This window comes from Pararge aegeria, chromosome 12 (assembly GCF_905163445.1).
Source record: "Pararge aegeria chromosome 12, ilParAegt1.1, whole genome shotgun sequence".
In the NCBI taxonomy this organism is placed as follows: Eukaryota; Metazoa; Arthropoda; class Insecta; order Lepidoptera; family Nymphalidae; genus Pararge; species Pararge aegeria.
Window position 1 is genome coordinate 17938841 of NC_053191.1, and position 19217 is coordinate 17958057.

General features: G+C 35.4%; 1 protein-coding gene across 1 annotated transcript in view; it reads right to left on the reverse strand.

The window, feature by feature from the left end:
* LOC120628474 (scavenger receptor class B member 1) overlaps positions 1–19217 on the reverse strand; it is a 141008-nt gene that overhangs the window by 60279 nt on the left and 61512 nt on the right. The window contains exon 2 of the mRNA XM_039896860.1: positions 5784–5949. Coding sequence (XP_039752794.1) covers positions 5784–5919 — 136 coding nt within the window. The 5' untranslated portion in view covers positions 5920–5949. The remainder of the gene's footprint in view (positions 1–5783; positions 5950–19217) is intronic.

Below are 19217 nucleotides of genomic sequence, written 5' to 3' on the forward strand. Positions count from 1 at the left end.
GTTAGACCACACCACTCTATCGGTGGTGATTGGTCTTAGGCTTGGCGCCTCTATAATTCAGCCTCATCGATGCCACTGCGGTGACAGCGTTGACACCTACGGTCACCATGGACTCTCCTGTTCAAGAAGCGCTGGTCGCTTCTCTCGCCATAGCACCATCAACGACATCATCCGACGTTCTCTAGCTACCGCTCACGTACCAGCTGTATTAGAACCTATTGGTTTGGCGCGGAGCGATGGCAAGAGACCTGATGGTATGACGCTCATACCTTGGAGGCTTGGAAGGTCACTTCTGTGGGATGCAACTTGTGTTGATACCCTAGCTGCATCACACATCCAGGCCACTTCGTCAATGGTAGGTGCGGCTGCTTCCAGTGCCGAGCAGGCCAAGAGGCGTAAATATGAAAACCTGGATAGCAGCTTCATTTTTGTGCCTTTTGGTGTAGAGACTTTGGGACCGTGGGGTCCGGAGGCAAGAGCCCTTTTCAAAGAATTATCGAAAAGGGTTATCGAGTCTACCGGTGATCCTAGAGCGGGCAGTTACCTTGGCCAACGAATTAGTTTGGCCATCCAGAGGGGAAATGCTGCCAGCATCTTAGGAACTGTGCCTCGCTGCGGTGGTTTCGAGGACGTTTTAGATTTTATTTAGTTTTTAAATAGTTTATTTTAGGTTATAGTTATGTATTAATAAAAATTATAAATAAATTGTAAAATATTCAAAATAACATATAAAATATATATATAATAAAGTATCTCCATATAAAGTGTATCTTTGCATTAAATTAAAAAAGTCCTTTTTAACAAGTCACTTGAAAAGTACATCCATAAATACCATTGATTTGTAACGGAAACTACTTGAGTAGGTGTAAGCGCAGTAGCATTTATAAATAGCCAATCCAACTTATAAATACTGGTTATTAAACTATTGCATTGATTGCTCGCCATATTCTGATATCTAGTCTCTATTAACGGAGATCTTCATCAGATCTCTATCAAATTTATATAAGATCTCCGTAAAGCATAAGTAGCGGTGATAGCCGAGTGGGCAGGACTTCGACTAAACTTTCGGGGTGCCGAGTTCGAATCCCAGCACGCACTTCTAACTTTTGTAAGTAATGTGCGTTTTAAGCAATTAAAATATCACGCGTTACAACGGTGAAGGAAAACATCGTTATGAAACCTGCATGCCTGAGAATTCTCCTTAATGTTCTCAAAAGGTGTGTGGAGTCTACCAATCCGCAATGGGCCAGCGTGGTGGACTACGGCCTTAACCCCTTCTCATTGTGGGAGGAGACCCGTGCTCTATAATAATTAAATTTTTTTTATTAATTTCTTTATTTCAGGCAAAACCCATATTAATACATTTCTATAGTGGGTCGGTAATGAGTCGATATGATGATGATGATGATGAAAAAAAAACTGTTAAGGTACGCAACACCAAACAGACATTATTGACCAGAGACCAGCATTTTAAACCCAGTAGTTATTTAACTTTTTTATTGTTATTTCTTGTTTTCACTTTTAATTTGCGCAATAAAGACTTTATCTAGCGACAAAATTGTGCCATTTGGCGATCACTCTTTCCGATTCCTGCTTGGAAGCAGGCCACTCTGCTCTCATCTCTCACAAAACTTTGAAAAGATTGTTAAACTTTAAAATGATGATGGAAAAGAGCAATCTGCTGAGTTTCTTGCCGGCTCTTCTCAGTAGAATCTGCCTTCCGAACCGGTGGTAGAGTCACTACAAACAGACTGACTTGACGTTTCTAAAGTGCTTATTAATTAGGCCTACTTGAAATAAATGAATTTTGAATTTGAAATTTAGAATTTTGAATTTTGAATGACCACGCTGGGTAGAAGGGTTATCGATCTCAGTAGATGGTGGTAGTAGAACATTTTCCTTCGCTTCCAACGACAGGAAAGAGGAGGGTTGGGTTAGTGAGATAACAGTCGAGGGCTATGTGACGAAACATGGGTAGAGGAGGTCCAACTCGATCACTTTTAAGTCATAATCTTATATCGGTCGAATAAAGACCATCAACCGTGTCTGACGTCGCATCGTTCAAAAACAGCTGACTTTGACACAGCGTTACGAAATGCGCAAGCAATAACTAACTACTTGGAGCCACTGCAAAATGCATATTTAGCATCGCGTGTTATTATTTCTCGCGGCCGAGCAAGTCATAAGCGATAGCGGTTTAGTTATCGAGAAGTGACTTGATCAGATTTAAGTTTCAGTATAAAATCATAAACTCGAATACAGAACGTTCACAGCCGGTCTTATTTAAGGGATTACCACACGTTACGGTTTAGTACCGCTTGTATCCAGCGACTCCCTGCGACTCGTTTTATTTCTGTTCGCCTCTTGGGGATCTACCACGACTAGGTACGCATTCCAGCTTGGCACCCCAACGTCCATCGGTTCTTGAGCTATTATCAGTAGCTTAGATTTCAGAATGGAATGTTGCTATTTGCCTATGACTTTAGAATAACTACCTACCTATACTTGGAGGAAATATTGTATAAATATTTGATAAAATATAGTATAAAATATAGTATAAATTAAAATCCTAATATGGTTAAGTCACAATAACCGCTTCTGATATAATTTGTCAATCAAAATACGGGTATAATAGAAAGATAGTGACATTCCTATCATGATATTAATATCTTTATCCAAATAAATCCCTATTCCTATCCCTACTTCCCTACTAATATTATAAATGTCAATGTAAGTTTGTTTGTTACGCTTTCACGCAAAAACTACTTAACCGATCCTCATGAAACTTTGTACACATATTCTTGGAAGTGTTAGAAGTAATATAGAATACTTTTTATCCCGACATTAAGCTTGGTTCTTTTCGGAGACGGGATGAAAGTGTTTCACGATTTTACAACATAACTCCGACAAATTATAACCGATTTAAATAATTATTTTTGTACTATAAAGGTAATATGTGTTTAATTTTGCCCAAACTTTGTGTAGATCTGATGAATATGGTTGGAGATAGAGGACAGAACTCCGCAGCGGACAGCAGCAAACCTCTCATCGGCTTAGCGATACTGAATACTTTAATTTTTTTTAGAACTAAAACTAAATTGAATGCCACATTAAAAAACAAAGTTAAACGCAGACTAAGTCGCGGCAATAGCTAGTAGTTTTATAATTAAGACTGATTATGTACCTGCAAATTCCAATTAAATTATTCAAATTGAACCTTTTAGAAGTTACGATGGGTATAGAAATGCTAAAAGCAAGAAAAATGCCGCGAGCCGCCGTAGGTGGCGCTGCAATAAGGTTTTAGGTTTTTTAAGTATATTAAAACCGGTAAAAATGATTTGGTACAGATGAAGTTACGCTGGTCAGGTCTAGTAGTTTTATAAGACGAAGCGGTTGATTAATTTCTGTGAACATAATAAGAGAGAGTGATTAAGAGAAATGATCACCTTTCCAAGCTACTTCCGTGCGAGGTTAAAAAACTCATGTATTTCTTTATCATTTGATTATTTGCAGTGAGTTCAAGAAAAAACCTTCACCATTCAAGGGTATGAAATTAAGTGTATATGTTTATGTTTGTCTGGTATACACTACTAATTTACCACATATAATTTATAATTTAGGGTTCTTGAGTTGGGTAATTGAGGGTTCTTTTATTTTATTAATTTTTTTTAATTTTTTTTTTTTTATTATGTTTATATGTTTGTATATATGTATGGAATATATTTTATATTTTTGTACATATCTTTAATATGTTATGTTTAGTATATACTATGTTTTGTTTTTTTTTTTTTTTTATTTATTTTTTTATGTTAATTTAGTTTTAAGTCCTAATATTTAATTTTGTTTTTGTACCACCTACTAATTTCTTATAACATTTTCTTGTATGCCTTTGGTTGCCTGGAAGAGATCGCTATTTAGCGATAAGGCCGCCAAATTGTACGTTCTACCTTATTGTGCTGTTGTATTTGTATCTCTGTAAATTTCTCTGTGGTGTACAATAAAAGTGTATTCATTCATTCATTCATTCAATTTATTATTGTTTTTGCAATTTTCTGAAATCAGACTGGGACCTGTAGCCATCGTTCAAGATTTTCTTTTGCGGGAAGCGGAGATGTTGTGATAACTGTATTCTGATCTGCCACGCTTTGTTTATCAGCAGGGCTAGCACAGACAGGAGACAAAAATTATAGCACAACACAAGGGATATAATTAACGTGTCCACCGGCTAAGACATGGAATGGAAGAAGTTTACCTCGGCTTATTTTATTTGTTACACATATATTATTTGGATATTATTTCCACTTTAGCGCCAGTGCTCTAAGAGTTGATAAAGCTGCGGGAGTATATAATTTTTTATCCTTTCTCCGGGGAGAAAATTGTCTTCTGCCCACGCTAGCCGTGCAGGGGATATAATTTTTATCCCCTTGACGGCCGATTGGCGCAGTCGGCAGCGACCCTGCTTTTTGGGCGGGCCGTGGGTTTGATTAACACAACTGGATAATGTTTGTGTGACGAACATGAATGTTTTTCAGTGTCTGGGTCAATATCCATATTATAAGTATTTATGTATATTTTTCATAAACTATTCATCAGTTTTCTTAGTACCCATAGCACAAGCTAAGCTTACTTTGGGGCTAGATGGCAATGTGTGTATTGTCGTAGTATATATTTATTTTAATTTAGTCTGTGGTGGCCCCGCTGGTACAGTTCTAGTGAATTACTAGATTTACTCGGAGTAAACTGGAAAGCCGTACTTAACTCAGTCAGTTATTAAGTTTAGCATGGCAGCATTTTTTTAGCACGCGTGTTAAAACAAACACTGTTGATATTGATATTTTACGTCACACATATTTAAGTGCAAGCATTTTTAAAACGCTGATTGTAATAACTTGCTACGCACTTTGATGAATTACGAAAATAACGCTATTCGTGTTGCAATGCAAAAAAAATTGTGTACTTGTTAATGTTTCGCATAATACAGTGTTACTGGGTCATGAATTTGTTTTTCTTTGAAACTAGCAGAAGCCCCGGGTTTACCTGTACACAAGAACCATATATTTATGAATAGCTTTTAACCTCGATCTCGACCGCGTTGAATCTGGGTCACAGGTAGTAGGGATGAAATGTGAAGAGACTATGGACAGTTAATCTTTCCCTGACGTGAGGTTAGCGGTTTTTGACCCCGGGGAAAATCTAGGTAATGCTTGTCCCCACTCTATAACTTAGCTATGTTCTTGCCCTGTTGAGAGGTGAGCGACGATGAGTCACAATGGTAATTTGTATCTGTGATAAATATGATTTAAGTCCAAGTATCTGAACGCTAGGTACCTAATGCTTGTCCCCACTCTATAACTTAGCTTTATTCTTGCCCTTGTGAGATTTGAGAAATGATGGTTGGCAGTGTTATTTTGTCTCCGCGAAAAGTCGAATATGGGCCACCTAAACGCCAGGTAATGCCGCTCTCTATAACTTAACATGATGACTTAACGTATATAAGTTTAGTAATTTATGGACAATGATTTTTAGCTAAGTCTATTTAGTTATTTTAGTATATGACTGTCTGGTGTCTCCAATAAATAAAATAAAATAAAACTTTGTTAACTAAACTTTAATATCTTAAGCTAGATACTGCTTGTCCCCACTCTATAACTTAGCTAAGTTCTTGCCCTGTTGAGAGATGAGCAATGATGAGAGGCGGTACTTTGTCCCCGGGGAAAAGCCGGTTACGAGCCATTACGGGTAATATGTTTGTGTTGCACTCGGTAACTCAGTTAGGTACTCACCGTGACTGATCTTGCCCTGCTGCGAGATGAGCATGTTCAGTGGCAGCGGCTTTTTGTCCCCGGGCAGACGCGGCGCGAGACCGAACAGTCGGTTCCGGGCCGATTGCCCCACCGCCAGGTATTGCTTGTGCCCCATCGTGCGGCTTTAACGATACATCCGGATAAGCTGCAAAGATATAAAAGTTCATTTTAGAAAACGATACATTCTATCATTGTGCTACGTGTGCATCACAGAATTAAGATCATACAGAAACCGTGTACACGTCTAATATTGAAGCATCAAAAACCATTCCACTTAAGTAGTGTTTCTCGGACGGGCGGTTAGTCACGTCATTCCATTAAAGCGATAAGACTGAGATTTTGTTTTGTTATTTTCTCTTCTAATTTGTGCAATAAAGACTTTATCTATCTATCTATCTATAAATTTAGAATGTTTTGTTGACAGCAATTACTATATCTCTTATGTTCTAAACGGTGACCATAAAATGGGGAAATGGGAAAAGTTTGTGTGCTAACAACATTCCGCGGGTGTGAAGTGAGACGTGCGCGGGGCGTTTTTACTGTTTTTGGAAACAATGCACTGCATGCAATAATGGCTAAATGAGGGTTCTGTATTTTTTTAATTCTGTGGTGTGCATAAATCAATCAATTTTATCCAAGATGATTATCGCTCGAGCTCCAGTAAAAAACCTTTCAAAGTTCGATAATTTTCAAACAAAAATATTTTAAATTAATGATACGGTTACAACACAATTAGAATAGATTAAAAAACAACTGGATACTAATATTTTCCATATGTTTCTGTCGGATCTTCATGATTTCCTGCCAACAATTACGACACGAGACAATTATGAAGACGTAGCCTATGGACAACGATAACAAACCTACTTTTTAATTGTTTTAATAATTTGATTCAAGTATATATTTAAATGAAAGAATTAATTAATTTAAACAAGAGATGCACGAAAACATTTTAAAACGTAATAAAATAAAAGCCTATTTAAAATTTCGAATACGGTCGATCATCTATGGGCGGAGAAAAAAGTATGTTTTACTGTGTAAATGTCAATGATTAGTAAGATAGACGGCCTACCTAAAGTAGCTTTTGCTCCCTCACTCACTTTGAATGAATTCTATGTATGCGAAAACTCACGTCCACGGGCAGACTTGCAGACATGCTTTCACATTTTATAAAATTGGTATAAAGTAGAGTATGTATGATGATTAATTCAGTTGTTCTCTAACATAGATTGGTAACTACTTCGAAACAGTTAGATTATGTGATAAGCGTAATTTAAGATACAGTTTAATTGAGCATCGCTCGTTGGTAGTTCGGCATTATCAGGGCGTAACGAGTTTTGGGCGTATGTCTGCACAACAGCTCGTGTTACAAACTGACAATCAGGTGATGTGTAATTCAAAATTTAAAATCAATATCCATATTAATATCAGGTAAATTTCATTATGAAGCGGTGATAGCGACCTCATTTTCGTGGGGCCGGGTTCGAATCCCAGAAAGCACCTCTAAATTATCTAAGTTATGTGCGTTTTATTAAGATTTAAAGATAGCATGCGAAAATGTTACGTCTATCTGAAGTTGTATAGTTCTGTATACAACTTCATAGTTCATACAGAATAAAATGAATACCCATACATTTTTAACATAATAAATATATCACGTTGTTTACAAACACCGTATATTAATGAGGCGTCGGGTGTTATTATAATGTACTCCCATAATGGAGCTAATCCGATCTGTAACACGGTTCACTACTTATAGGTACAATGTTGCAGACGCTTGTCATTAGCATTTATTTAGTAACAAGCGCTTTCCCGCGACTATACGTTGATTTTTTTTAAGTTTACTTATATATATATATATCAGCCCATTAACGGCCCACTATAGCACGGGTTCCCTCCCAGAACACCACATGCCTTTGAGAACAGTATGGAGAACTCTCTGGCATGCACCGCTCCAGTATACTTGTATGTTATATATTTTTAAAGTATACCATATACCCTGTTCCCATTTTGTGTATGGTCTTATTATTACATATTGGATTTTAGTTACTACCCTACGGGAAAATTGTTTTTTAATAGTTTACAACCCCTTGTTTTATAGCTATCAAATGCAAAAAATTTTGCACGCCTCTTAGGCGAAGCGTTGAGGTGGGTATTACTGTCAGTTTACGCACACCGAGTGATTCTCCAACTTAAAATGTCACTTTTTTTTCTCTTATTGCTTTTATAAGTGAATATAAATGGACAAATGTTGAGAAAAAACACTATTTTTAACACTCATCATATTAAATCTCTTTTTATTATTTAAAATAATTAAAAAATTGTTTAAAAGTTCTGTCTTGTCCGTGTGTCTGTATGTGCGGATCCCGTATCTTGTGGTCACGATAAGTAGTGAAATACTTCACTTATCGAGTTGGTTTTTTTTATATAGGCATCAGTATTTTGAGGCATAGCAGCCCATTACTTTTCACGGTATAATTAGATGCAATTTAATTATTATTTACAAAAATAATAAATAATGAATGGGATTATGAGGCGTGCACTTTGGATTTTCCAACTATTCTTCAAATATGGTTGGTGGTTGGTCGAACTTAGTTCCTAAAATTAGCGAGATAAAAAGAAGAAATAAAAAGAAAAAAAAACAAACTCTTCAGTGTTATTATTAGTGTAGATTAATTATTATTATTATAAATGTTGAGAGTTAACAACATGACTGGGATTACGGTCCAACTACCGTGTTGTTACTAGATGTATAAAAGTCATTTTTAATGAAAAACGTGTACATATCACGATAATTATTTGAAAGTGGTTTGAATAATTTAGTATTGAGCCAGTCTTATCCATAGTCCGCCATTTTTTATAAATTGTAAAATTAATTCAGCTGTAAAGTTTTTAAACCGAATCAAATTGCTTTGTTATCATTTCCACGATTATTATCAGTCTAAATTAAACAGAATTTTTAAAAATGTAAAATGAGTTTCATTATGAACATAAATATTAAGCTTAATTTTCCGTAATTAAAGATTTTAAACTAAGATTTTCGTGGTTATTCAACATTTCTTAAGTATACCACTCGGGTCACTGGACATATAAAAGTGGTTAGAGACAATGAAACACAGAAGTCACCGATTGTGGAGCACATTCTACAAGGGGGCACCCAGCACTGGCTAGAGTTACATGCCCCTAAAGTTTTCTCCACCGACCGTCATTATATTCCAAGACTAGTTCGTGAAGCGATTGAAATTCGGAAGCACAAAAATTTCAATCGTGAGGACGGTTTTAAATTAACAAGTGTGTGGAACCCAGTGGTAGAATTATGCAAACCAAGAAAGCATCGTACAGCTTCTTAATTTAAAAGTGACGTCAGTGTAGTATGTCGAACAGTTCGTGAAATACCGACAAAAAGTCAGACAAATTACTCTAGACAAATTTGGACATCCAAATTTGTCTAGAGTAACTATTACTACTATTATTACTATTACTGCTACTATACTATTATTCAAAATACGCAATTTCTTTGACTTTGACATCTTTTCCAGTTGCATTGATTTGAAATTTGACGAAACTTGTACAAACATTCAAAACATAAATATTTAATGAAAGCGGTTTTTAAATAGCGAAGTTCGGAGGTGACAAACATAAAAAAACAATCGAATTGAGAACGTCGTCCTTTTTCTGAAACAGTTAATAACTTAGTGTGCCTGTAAATAAACCTAAGATTGTCTATTTTAACGAATCAGAAAAAGGTTACTTGTACCAACACCCATTTAAGAATAGCTAATAGAAGAGTCGGCAATGCTTCCTTGTTGAAAAAAGATGTATTCATTTCTCGTTTTAAGTACCTTCATTGTAAGTAGCCGAGTATTATTAACGACCTCCCTAGAGGTCACAGGTTTGATTCCCCGTAGGGGCAATTTGGAAATTTATAATATCTGTATTTTCGGTGGAATGGTCTGGTGGGAGCAGCGAGCACATACGTTGAGTGGGAGGCCTGGCCGTGGCTATCACCATACCGACAAAGACGTGCCGCTTAGCGATTTGTCGTTCCGGTACGATCTCGCGTGGAAACCGATAAAGGGGTATGAAAGAAAATTAACCCGTTACCTTCTTAGACCATTCATCACTTACCACCAGTTAAAATAACAGTCATGGGCTAACTTGTAGTGGAATAAAAGAAAACCATGCTGTATTAGCAGGGTTTAGAAACGTCGTCTTTCTGCGTATCGGATGAAGGAGCTACTGAGGACCACGGGCATTAACAAAACTGTCTTTGCCTGAATGGTTATTTAAAAAAAAAAACGGTTACTAGGTCAGAATGTCCAAAAAAATGCATAATCTGTAGTCCTTAAAAGTTCAAGTGTAAATTCAAAATGGCAGGAATCAAGATTCGTAAATTGAGTTATTGAAAAAGGGTATTGACTATTGGTATCAGGTGGTTTTGAAAGAATCCAGTGTAAGAGGCCTAGGAACAGATTTGAAAAAGCGGTGGGAATCTACTTATGGATCATGTTATTGTAATAAGTAGGTAGTTTATGTTTGAGATTATAATGAGTTACGCCGGAATTAGATTAAACTTAAAGATACGAATAAAATGTTACTAAATATTAATACGTTTTTACGAGGAATAAGATTATGAATTCTAAAATTTGTGTCTTTATTTTTGTATGCTTTTAATTTATGAAAAAATAAGTATTTTAAGTAAATTTTTAGACCTAAAAAAGCATAGAAATCGTAATGTCTTAAAATCTCTATGATTTTTTAATAATCTAAATATTTTATTAAGATTTCTATACTTTTATAGATATAAGTTACGGTATGTAATTACGAGTATATAAGTCAGAAGTCACAAAATAACCCTAGTAGAAAAGTAAATTAAAGGAACTAAATTAGGTATTTTTCGGATTATGCGTACATAATTACTATCCTGTTTCTATTTGGTTGACTTTTTGATAACTGAGTACGATGAAATTCTGACTAAATACAAGCGAGAGTCGATCTAAATGCTCATTACAGACCATTATATATTTTTATTCAAGTGGTTTTTTCATATATCATCAACAATCGACTTATACATGGTCCACTACCAGGCCGTAATCCACCAATTGCGTAGTAACCAATTCATGCAAAATTCATTTATTTCAAGTAGGCCCAGTTTATGAGCACTTTTGAAACTTCAAGTCAGTGTGTTTATATTGACACTACCACCGGTTCATACGCCCTTGAAAACGTTGTGAAGAACTAATATAATTACATTTTTAATAAATAAAGTATTAAAAAAAAACGAGACAAACATCGTATCGTATTGATAGGCATATAAATTATAATGATATATCTTATTGTGCCTACAGGTTATTAGACTGCAGTTGCTAAAGTATAATTAATATATTCCATCTCCGATTGGTTTTATGTAAATAACCAATAAATACTTGATATTTCTACAGTAATGCAGCGTCGATATTTAATTACACTAATACGACTGCGCTGTGAAATGTTTGTTCTGCGACATCTCGGTCAAGGCGCTATCGTCTTTCGTGATTAAGATTTTGACTAGCACATTTTATTATTAACTAGCGGTGCCCCGCGGCGTCATCTGCATAAAACGCCGGTACGTTCGACCCTATACAAATTTTAACACTACGATCTGTCGCGTCTCATCGTCCGGTCATAGCTAGACTCAGTGGCGTGCAAAGAGGGTATATATAGAGTAAGCAGATATCATCTTTATAAATACTTAAGGGTAAAGCTTTTTATAACTCTTACAATGTCTATCCTTAAGTTTGTTATAACTCTTACTGGAGATTTTATTCATTTTATATAATCTGGATACCCTGCCACTGCCTAGATAAGGGTCGTAGCTCGATGTTAAATGTGAAAGTTTGGATGGATGTTTGTTAATCAATACTCAATCACACGAAAATGGCTGAATGGATCTAAGTGAAATTTAGCTCATAGATACATTATAATCGAAAATAGCATACAGGCTACTTCTTATAACAACATATGTATAGTCCCCGTGGGATGTTTTTCTATTTGTATATAGAACAAGAGATCGAAATCTCTTTTGCATAGTGTTAATTTAGGGTCAGAGGATAACACACGAAGTCAACAACTAGAAGCCGTCAATAACCTCGAGTATTGGAAAACTTTTTTTTAATCGACTGCTTGTCCTGATGTTAGCTCGTTCAAACAAAACAAAACAAGAGAGGAAATAATATTATCTTATTTATTAGTATACATTAGTTCTGCCCGCGTCTTTAGTCGGGAGCGCTTTGCTCTGTATTTATTAGTAACCTGTTGTATATAATCGACAAGGTGATCCGTTACTCTTTCATCGCATGAAAGAAGCTGACGAACATACTTTCGCATTTATAGTGTTAGTAGCAATTAAAAGCCCCTTTTTTTTCGAACAGCTCTCCTTAATTATTTTTATTGCTAATAGGCAATAATTTTATAGGTTTAAGCCGATGTGATAATATTATTTATTATCAGCTTTGTGCAATAGATTTACATATCTACGCAATATTCATGTTTTAGAAGATATTGCTTTCTTTGAATCAGTATTTATAGCGTTCTGACGGACAGGCCGTTGGACAAAGGGACAAAATGCAATTTCACCGCCCTTTAATAAATTTTTATTTAAACAAAGTGGAAGCATAACTGATTAACCTTCTACCTATACTTTATGCTAAGTATATTTTTTTTATACCATTAAAAGTTAGCCCTTGACTGCAATCTCACCTGCTTGTAAGTGACGATGCAGTTTAAGATGGTAGCGGGCTAACCTGTTAGGGGTATGGTAGTCGTACCCCTAAACGGTTTCTATGCGACATAACACACATTGCACCAAAACTCTAAATCGCTTAGTAGCTCGTCTTTTTGGATGAGGTGGTCACTAGCAATGGCCAAAGCCTCCCACCATACCAGACCAGAGAAAGGTCAGAAATTGTAAATTCCCTGCCGGGAATCTAACCCGGGCCTCCGACTTAAATTCTTGTTCTGCCAAAGAACGGTAACAAGGGAATTTGAGATTACACGTTATATTTGGATATTATTTCATTAAGTAGGTAGGTACGTCCATATTTGAAGATTGGAAATAATATAGGAGAAGATAAACATTTTGTCCTTTCCCCCTGGGAAATGGCCCCTGCCCATGGTAGCCGAGGTGGAAAAGAGACCTACAGGGCCCGGTTTACCGCAGTAAAGAAATGGCGTAACAAAATACCTAACGCCACAGTCACATCACCTATCCGGTTACCATATCATTTGGATTAGCGTTGCTCCATAAATGCTATCGCGATATATTACACGCTGTCGTAACTTAACTTAATCAGTTTGTGTGTTTGTTACACAATTATGCCGAAACGCTATCACACATTCGAATAGTTTGCCAAAGTATACAATACCAAAATCTTAAACGTTTGACGTTTCAAAAGTCCTACGATGAATTTTGAATTTTGAACTTCTAAACATAACATTCCATAGCCATATTTATAACTATCTAGCCATGAAAATAAATTAAAAAAAATTGCGACGGAAATCAGCTTTATCAATTTTTTCGAACCCTTCGAGCATATTTATTTAACGATACAAACGAATTCAGAATATTCTAAGTTTATTTATGACCACCCTATTGAAGATAAAAGACCGACACGCGCATAGTACCTACGTTACACGACGTGTACCTAATAAAGTGACCGGAGTCACATGATTTTAATTTTGCATGTGATGTTAGGGTTGGATCTGATTTCCTTCAGTAAAAACTATGGCAGTGGTTTGCAAAATAACTATTTTTCAGGTTTTCAGTTTCACAGATAAGTCTCATAGACAGTACATAATTTACCGCTAAACCTTATATTATATTTTCGTAGACAAAAATGTAATAGGAGTGGTGGTTGGAACTTAGTTTTAAACGAAAAGATGACTTACGTTATCTATCGTTTGTAATCTGATCACAAAAAAAAAATCAATGTATAAAATAAAATATATCAACATTTAGAAATATGAGTACCTACACAATAAAATAAATAATACATGTTTATTATGGATCCTAGTTCAACTTTCATCATTCACAGATGGATAGAAGAGTCTGGTTTAGAAGACACAAGGGAACCTTAGGCGTACTATAGATAACTCACAGATGCTAAAATTAGAAAGCGAGATGAACATAAGTAAATTCTTATCGCTATTAATATAAGGCAGATAATGCTAATTGATGAAAAAATCCGCTGCGCGCTCGGATGCGCGCAATGTTTGCGTTGTTACGGCAAGTCGGTCAAGGATCGCATCGGCCATCCGCGATAGCGGCGCGCTTGCCTTTTGTGCGACCGGTTCTTGCCTGTCGGGAAAGACACGAACAATACCGCAGTATAAAGAAGAGATACAGTCGACCGGTTATTGCTTATCGGGAGTGGCACCGGCAGTGCTGCAGTGTAAGGAAGAAATAAAACACACTATACTGTCGTCTCATTCGTTCGCCTTTGATTTCGAGGTAAATGCCGACAGGTACTTGAGTTTCCCGGGCATACCGCTGAAGCATTTTGAGATTGGATAGAAGCAGGCGTTACTTTGCGGAAATCCATGATATATTATGTGTAACTTAACAATTATTCATTGTAAAGTCATCATATCCTGAGGATGCTCCGGTTTCGGAGCGAACCGCGTGTAGAGGGTAAATGCCGAAGATCTGTTTGGTGTGAAGTATAAGGATTGAAGAAATTATAAATTACATCATACAGATTCTCCTGCTTTATGCGGGGTATAGCAAATTAAGCTTAATTTGAATAATATATTTTGAGTATGATCACTTTGATACCCGGGCCTAAGTTAGTACCTACTATATTTTTCTATCACGCTATTAGCTAGACCCTAGTTTTTAGCAAATGTTGTCTAAATAATCGTTGATAAATGTGGTGGAACTACTCTTTTAATCCTTTGTTGGTTTGGATAGCCCCCTCTGGAGGTGCTGGAATGGTGCACACACGGGCTATAGGAGGGCCACCCCCAGAGCTTGGTTTGTTGGGCCGGTATAGTTTAGGATTTAAGTTGTCTAACATAGGATAGTGGTTTTGTATTGTTACTAACATTATATTTATTTATTTTAATATTTGTTTCGGTTTAATTATTAATTATTAGTATTTTATTAATTTTAATTATTTTTATTATTATTATTATTATTATTGTTAATTTAATTTGTGCTTCATTTTATGTTATTTTTAAAGCTGTTAAGTGCACACTATATGGGCTATGCCTGAAATAAAATTTTATTATTATTATTATTATTATAATGACTACCCCAGAAATGTTATATAGTTAGTATCTCATTCAATGTACAAACGGTCAAACGGTGACCAAATGTAACTAATGGATTAATGCTGCAAGTTAGTTAATGGACCATACGACTTTAGCAGTCCCATGATACTTTGAACCTAGCTCAGCTCTATATGCAGATATCATCAAACGAAGTGGGAGTTTATTCTTACGAAATATTCGTAATTTCAGCTTTATTGTTAAAAATGTGACGTAACTTCTGTTTGTTTCCTTTTATCGGTCGTCTGAAAGTCATTTTGATCTAATTTTGGAGGTTTTATAAACATTGCACAAAGGTTTTATAATCGATGACGATAATAAATGTTAAATATAACTTCAACAAACACCATTTAGCGATTTACCATTTAAATATATATTGCGGAGTGATCATATTTACAGGGTTTTCCCTACTTCAAAACTTAGACCTTCATTAATATTATTTGTTTATAAGATAAATACCAAAGTATCGCTTAGGTGTGATGCTACAACAATAACGTATATCTGTTTCCGTCCTGATGTTCATTACATTGATAATTATTGTCCTCTATTTATTCCTCGACATTTTTATCATACCGAGTTGTTAATTAATATTCAAGGCCAGTTAGTAGCTGGTCCTAATGAAGTATTACATCTTATTGTCGTCTGTCATTTTGAAGAAGTGTGTTATTAGTTTTACTAGACTAAACTAAGATGATATTTAGTAGTAAAGTAGTGCAATCCTTTTCACTGTGTTGTTTATGAAAAAAGATGGCACCAATTTTTGGACTGTTTAATTTTAAATTAGTTTTGCTGATTTAGTATCATTGTTGGCTTTTTCCAGTCTTCACTTCAACTTTCTCGTGTGTCAATTAAATTAGGTCCGGTTTTTGCGTGTCACAACCCAAAACCTTAGGCGAGTATGTATCAGACCTTATCGCACGCACTAAGGAGGTGGGTCCAATATTAGTTGGGCATCCTCCGATAAAAATTTATAACGATAATTTTACGGCTTCAACTGCATTTGTATAGCTGTATAGCTTGTATGGCTTTTAGTGCACGTTGTTTATCTGATGTTTAGTTGATGCTTACTTCGACCGCTACTCAAAACACTAAAAATGTTACAAAACAGTGTTTTATAATTTTCATCGAAACTTATTCTATACTAGTTGCTTTCTTCTTCCGCGTTTATTGCGGTTATTTTGAGCCGTTCGTTTTCCTAGTATACAATTTTATGCCTATGTTACTTTCCGTCCATTTAACTAAATCTATGCCAAATATCATGTTGATTGGTTGCTTAGTTACGGCGTGAAGGAAACAAACAAACACACCTTCTCATTTTATAATAATAAGGATTGTATTTTATTTTACTTTGTAATTATTATTTCCCTAGAAAAATATATTTTTCGATGGACCGTGAAAAAAAAAACAAATAAAATGCATCATAATAAGGGTTCAGATAAAATGTAATCAGCATGTCTGGAATGTTAAGACAGCGGCAATTATGGTGAAAACTCAGTTCACAGAAGGCCAAGCACCCGCCGATTCGTCGAAGTCGGTTAGCTGAATAGAAGTATTGTATTGTGTAATTTACGTTTCGGTGTAACGCCCTCGATGCTCAATGTACATAGAGAATTACCTACAAACTTATTTAAGGCAATTATAATGAACGCATAATTAGTTAAGTAAGATATATTTAGTAATTTATAGTTTTTCGTTTAGTTACAAGAATATTATACAAGTTGTTGTAGTATGATGGTTCGATAATTATCTATACTTATAATAAATCTGTAACTAGAAGATTTCTGTACATTTAATATGTTTTGAAAATGTTGACCGGGGGATGCTTTATAATCGATACTGAGTCCAAACAGATCTTATTTAATTTTAGTCTGTCTGTCTGTCCGTCTGTCTGTCCTGTCTGGGTATCACGTGAAAATTTGGTATAGTTGTAGCTGATATTACGGGTCATTGGTCAACATATAGGATACTTTTTATTCCGATAAACAGTAGGTTTACTCCGGGAAATGGGATGAAAACTTTTATCAATTTTACTTCATACCTCCGTTAAATTTGAATCTATTTTAATAATTCTTTTTTTATTTGAAAGTGAATACTAATAAGCATGTATTGTCAAGTTTTAATGAAGAACTGATAAATATTGTCGGAGATAAAGGACATAAATCTTCACAGATACGTAGGCACGTAGCATAGGCTTTTTTTTATCCCGGAAAAGCAAACAGCACCACAGGATAGCATAGCTATTTTTTCCGCATGTCTTTCAAAATCCGCGCAACGGTGTTTTGGATTGTTAGTATAAATTAAGGCTATATAACATCACGCTACGACCAATGGACCATCAATAATGAGAAATGTTGCAAAAACTGCAAAAAAATATCCTTTTTGAGAGATTCCGATGCGTGCGATGCATAAACGGTAAGTATATCGGAATCGTTTCTTTAAAGTTCTATAAGACAGCCCGCTACAACATACGACTACTGTTTCAAGTTGACTCATTCGCAGACGAAGTCGCGCGGGTAACTATATATATAAGAGATTAACAAGTGATTCATACTGCAAATACATAAAGTACAAGCACCGGCATCATAATTTATATTGAAGTTAGTAGCGGTACCCCACGACTTCTTCCGTGTACCATTCGCATTTATTTCGGTTTTTACAAATTCCGTGGTAATAGTTAGTAGTTTTCCTGTGATAAAGTAAGTAGCCTACTTTATTTTCCGTCCTTTCCTTTGGTTTGGTTGCTAAGTTAAGCCGTGAAAACAGGATAAACCGACACGTTTTTAATACTTAAATAACGTTTGGAAACTCCTGACATCACGTAATGTAAATATTGAATGAATGAATGAATATACTTCTATTGCACACCACAAAAAGCACATAAACAAGATAAGTGTAACAAAACAACGTATACAATTTGAATTAAGCTTTATTTTACACAGATATTGTATAAAATTAAGCTTAATTTGCTATACTCCGCGAAAAGCAGGAGAATCTGTATGGTGTAATTTATAATATCTTCAATCTTTATACTCCACACAAAACATATCTTCGGCAATGTACCCTCTACGCACGTTTCGCTCTGAAACCGAAGCATCCTCAGGAGATGTTAACTTTACAATGAATAATTAGGAATTTAACAATTATTAATTGTAAAGTCAAGCTTCATTTTCATAAAATATCATGGAATTCCGCAAAGTAACGCGTAATATCTTAGTTGCGGTGATTTCTTTAAACTAAATATATATAAATATACTACAACAATACACACATCGCCACCTAGCCCCAAAGTAAGCGTAGCTTGTGTTATGGGTACTAAGATGACTGTGAATATTTTTATGAATTATATATAGGTACATAAATACTTAGAAAATACATATAAACACCCAGACACGGAAAAACACTTATGCTCATCACACAAACATTTTCCAGTTGTGGGAATCGAACCCACGGCCTTGGACTCAGAAAGCAGGGTCGCTGCCCACTGCGCCAGCCGTCGTCGTATTAAACTATTCAATAAATTATTTTCATATTTTTAAAAGTGAATAATAATCTTATCAATTTAATGAAATTTTCACTATTTGGCATCAAGCCTGAGACTCTTATGTAGGTCGTAGCACTAAACCTACTTCCGGTTACTTGAACTTGCATTTAATCAATACAGTTTTAACAAGATGTTAAAAAGAAAGCTTCATAGAATGCATCTAAGATATATCTAACTGTATCCTTAGTACAAAATTTGCTCGCTGGCAATCGACGTGTCGATTTCGAGTATGGATATACTTGAACATGTAACAGTAAAATAGATCATATAGGCTTTGTATTAAAGGTTTACTATTATTTAGCTCAAAAAAAAAATTTTATTTTGGTACCCAAGAAATAGAAAAAGGAATCGAGGCAGACAGTTTCGAAGGTGGGAAGACGAATTGATAGCAGTAGCAGGGAAAACATGGACTAGGAAAGCTTTAAACAGAAAAGAGTGGAATAGAATGGGGGAGGCCTTTGCCAACGTTGGGCAAACAGACTAAGTTGTCGGTGTCATTAGACTCACCAGAGTCGTTAATATTAGTGTAAATTGTAAAAAAAAAAAAAAACTATGTCTGAATAAAG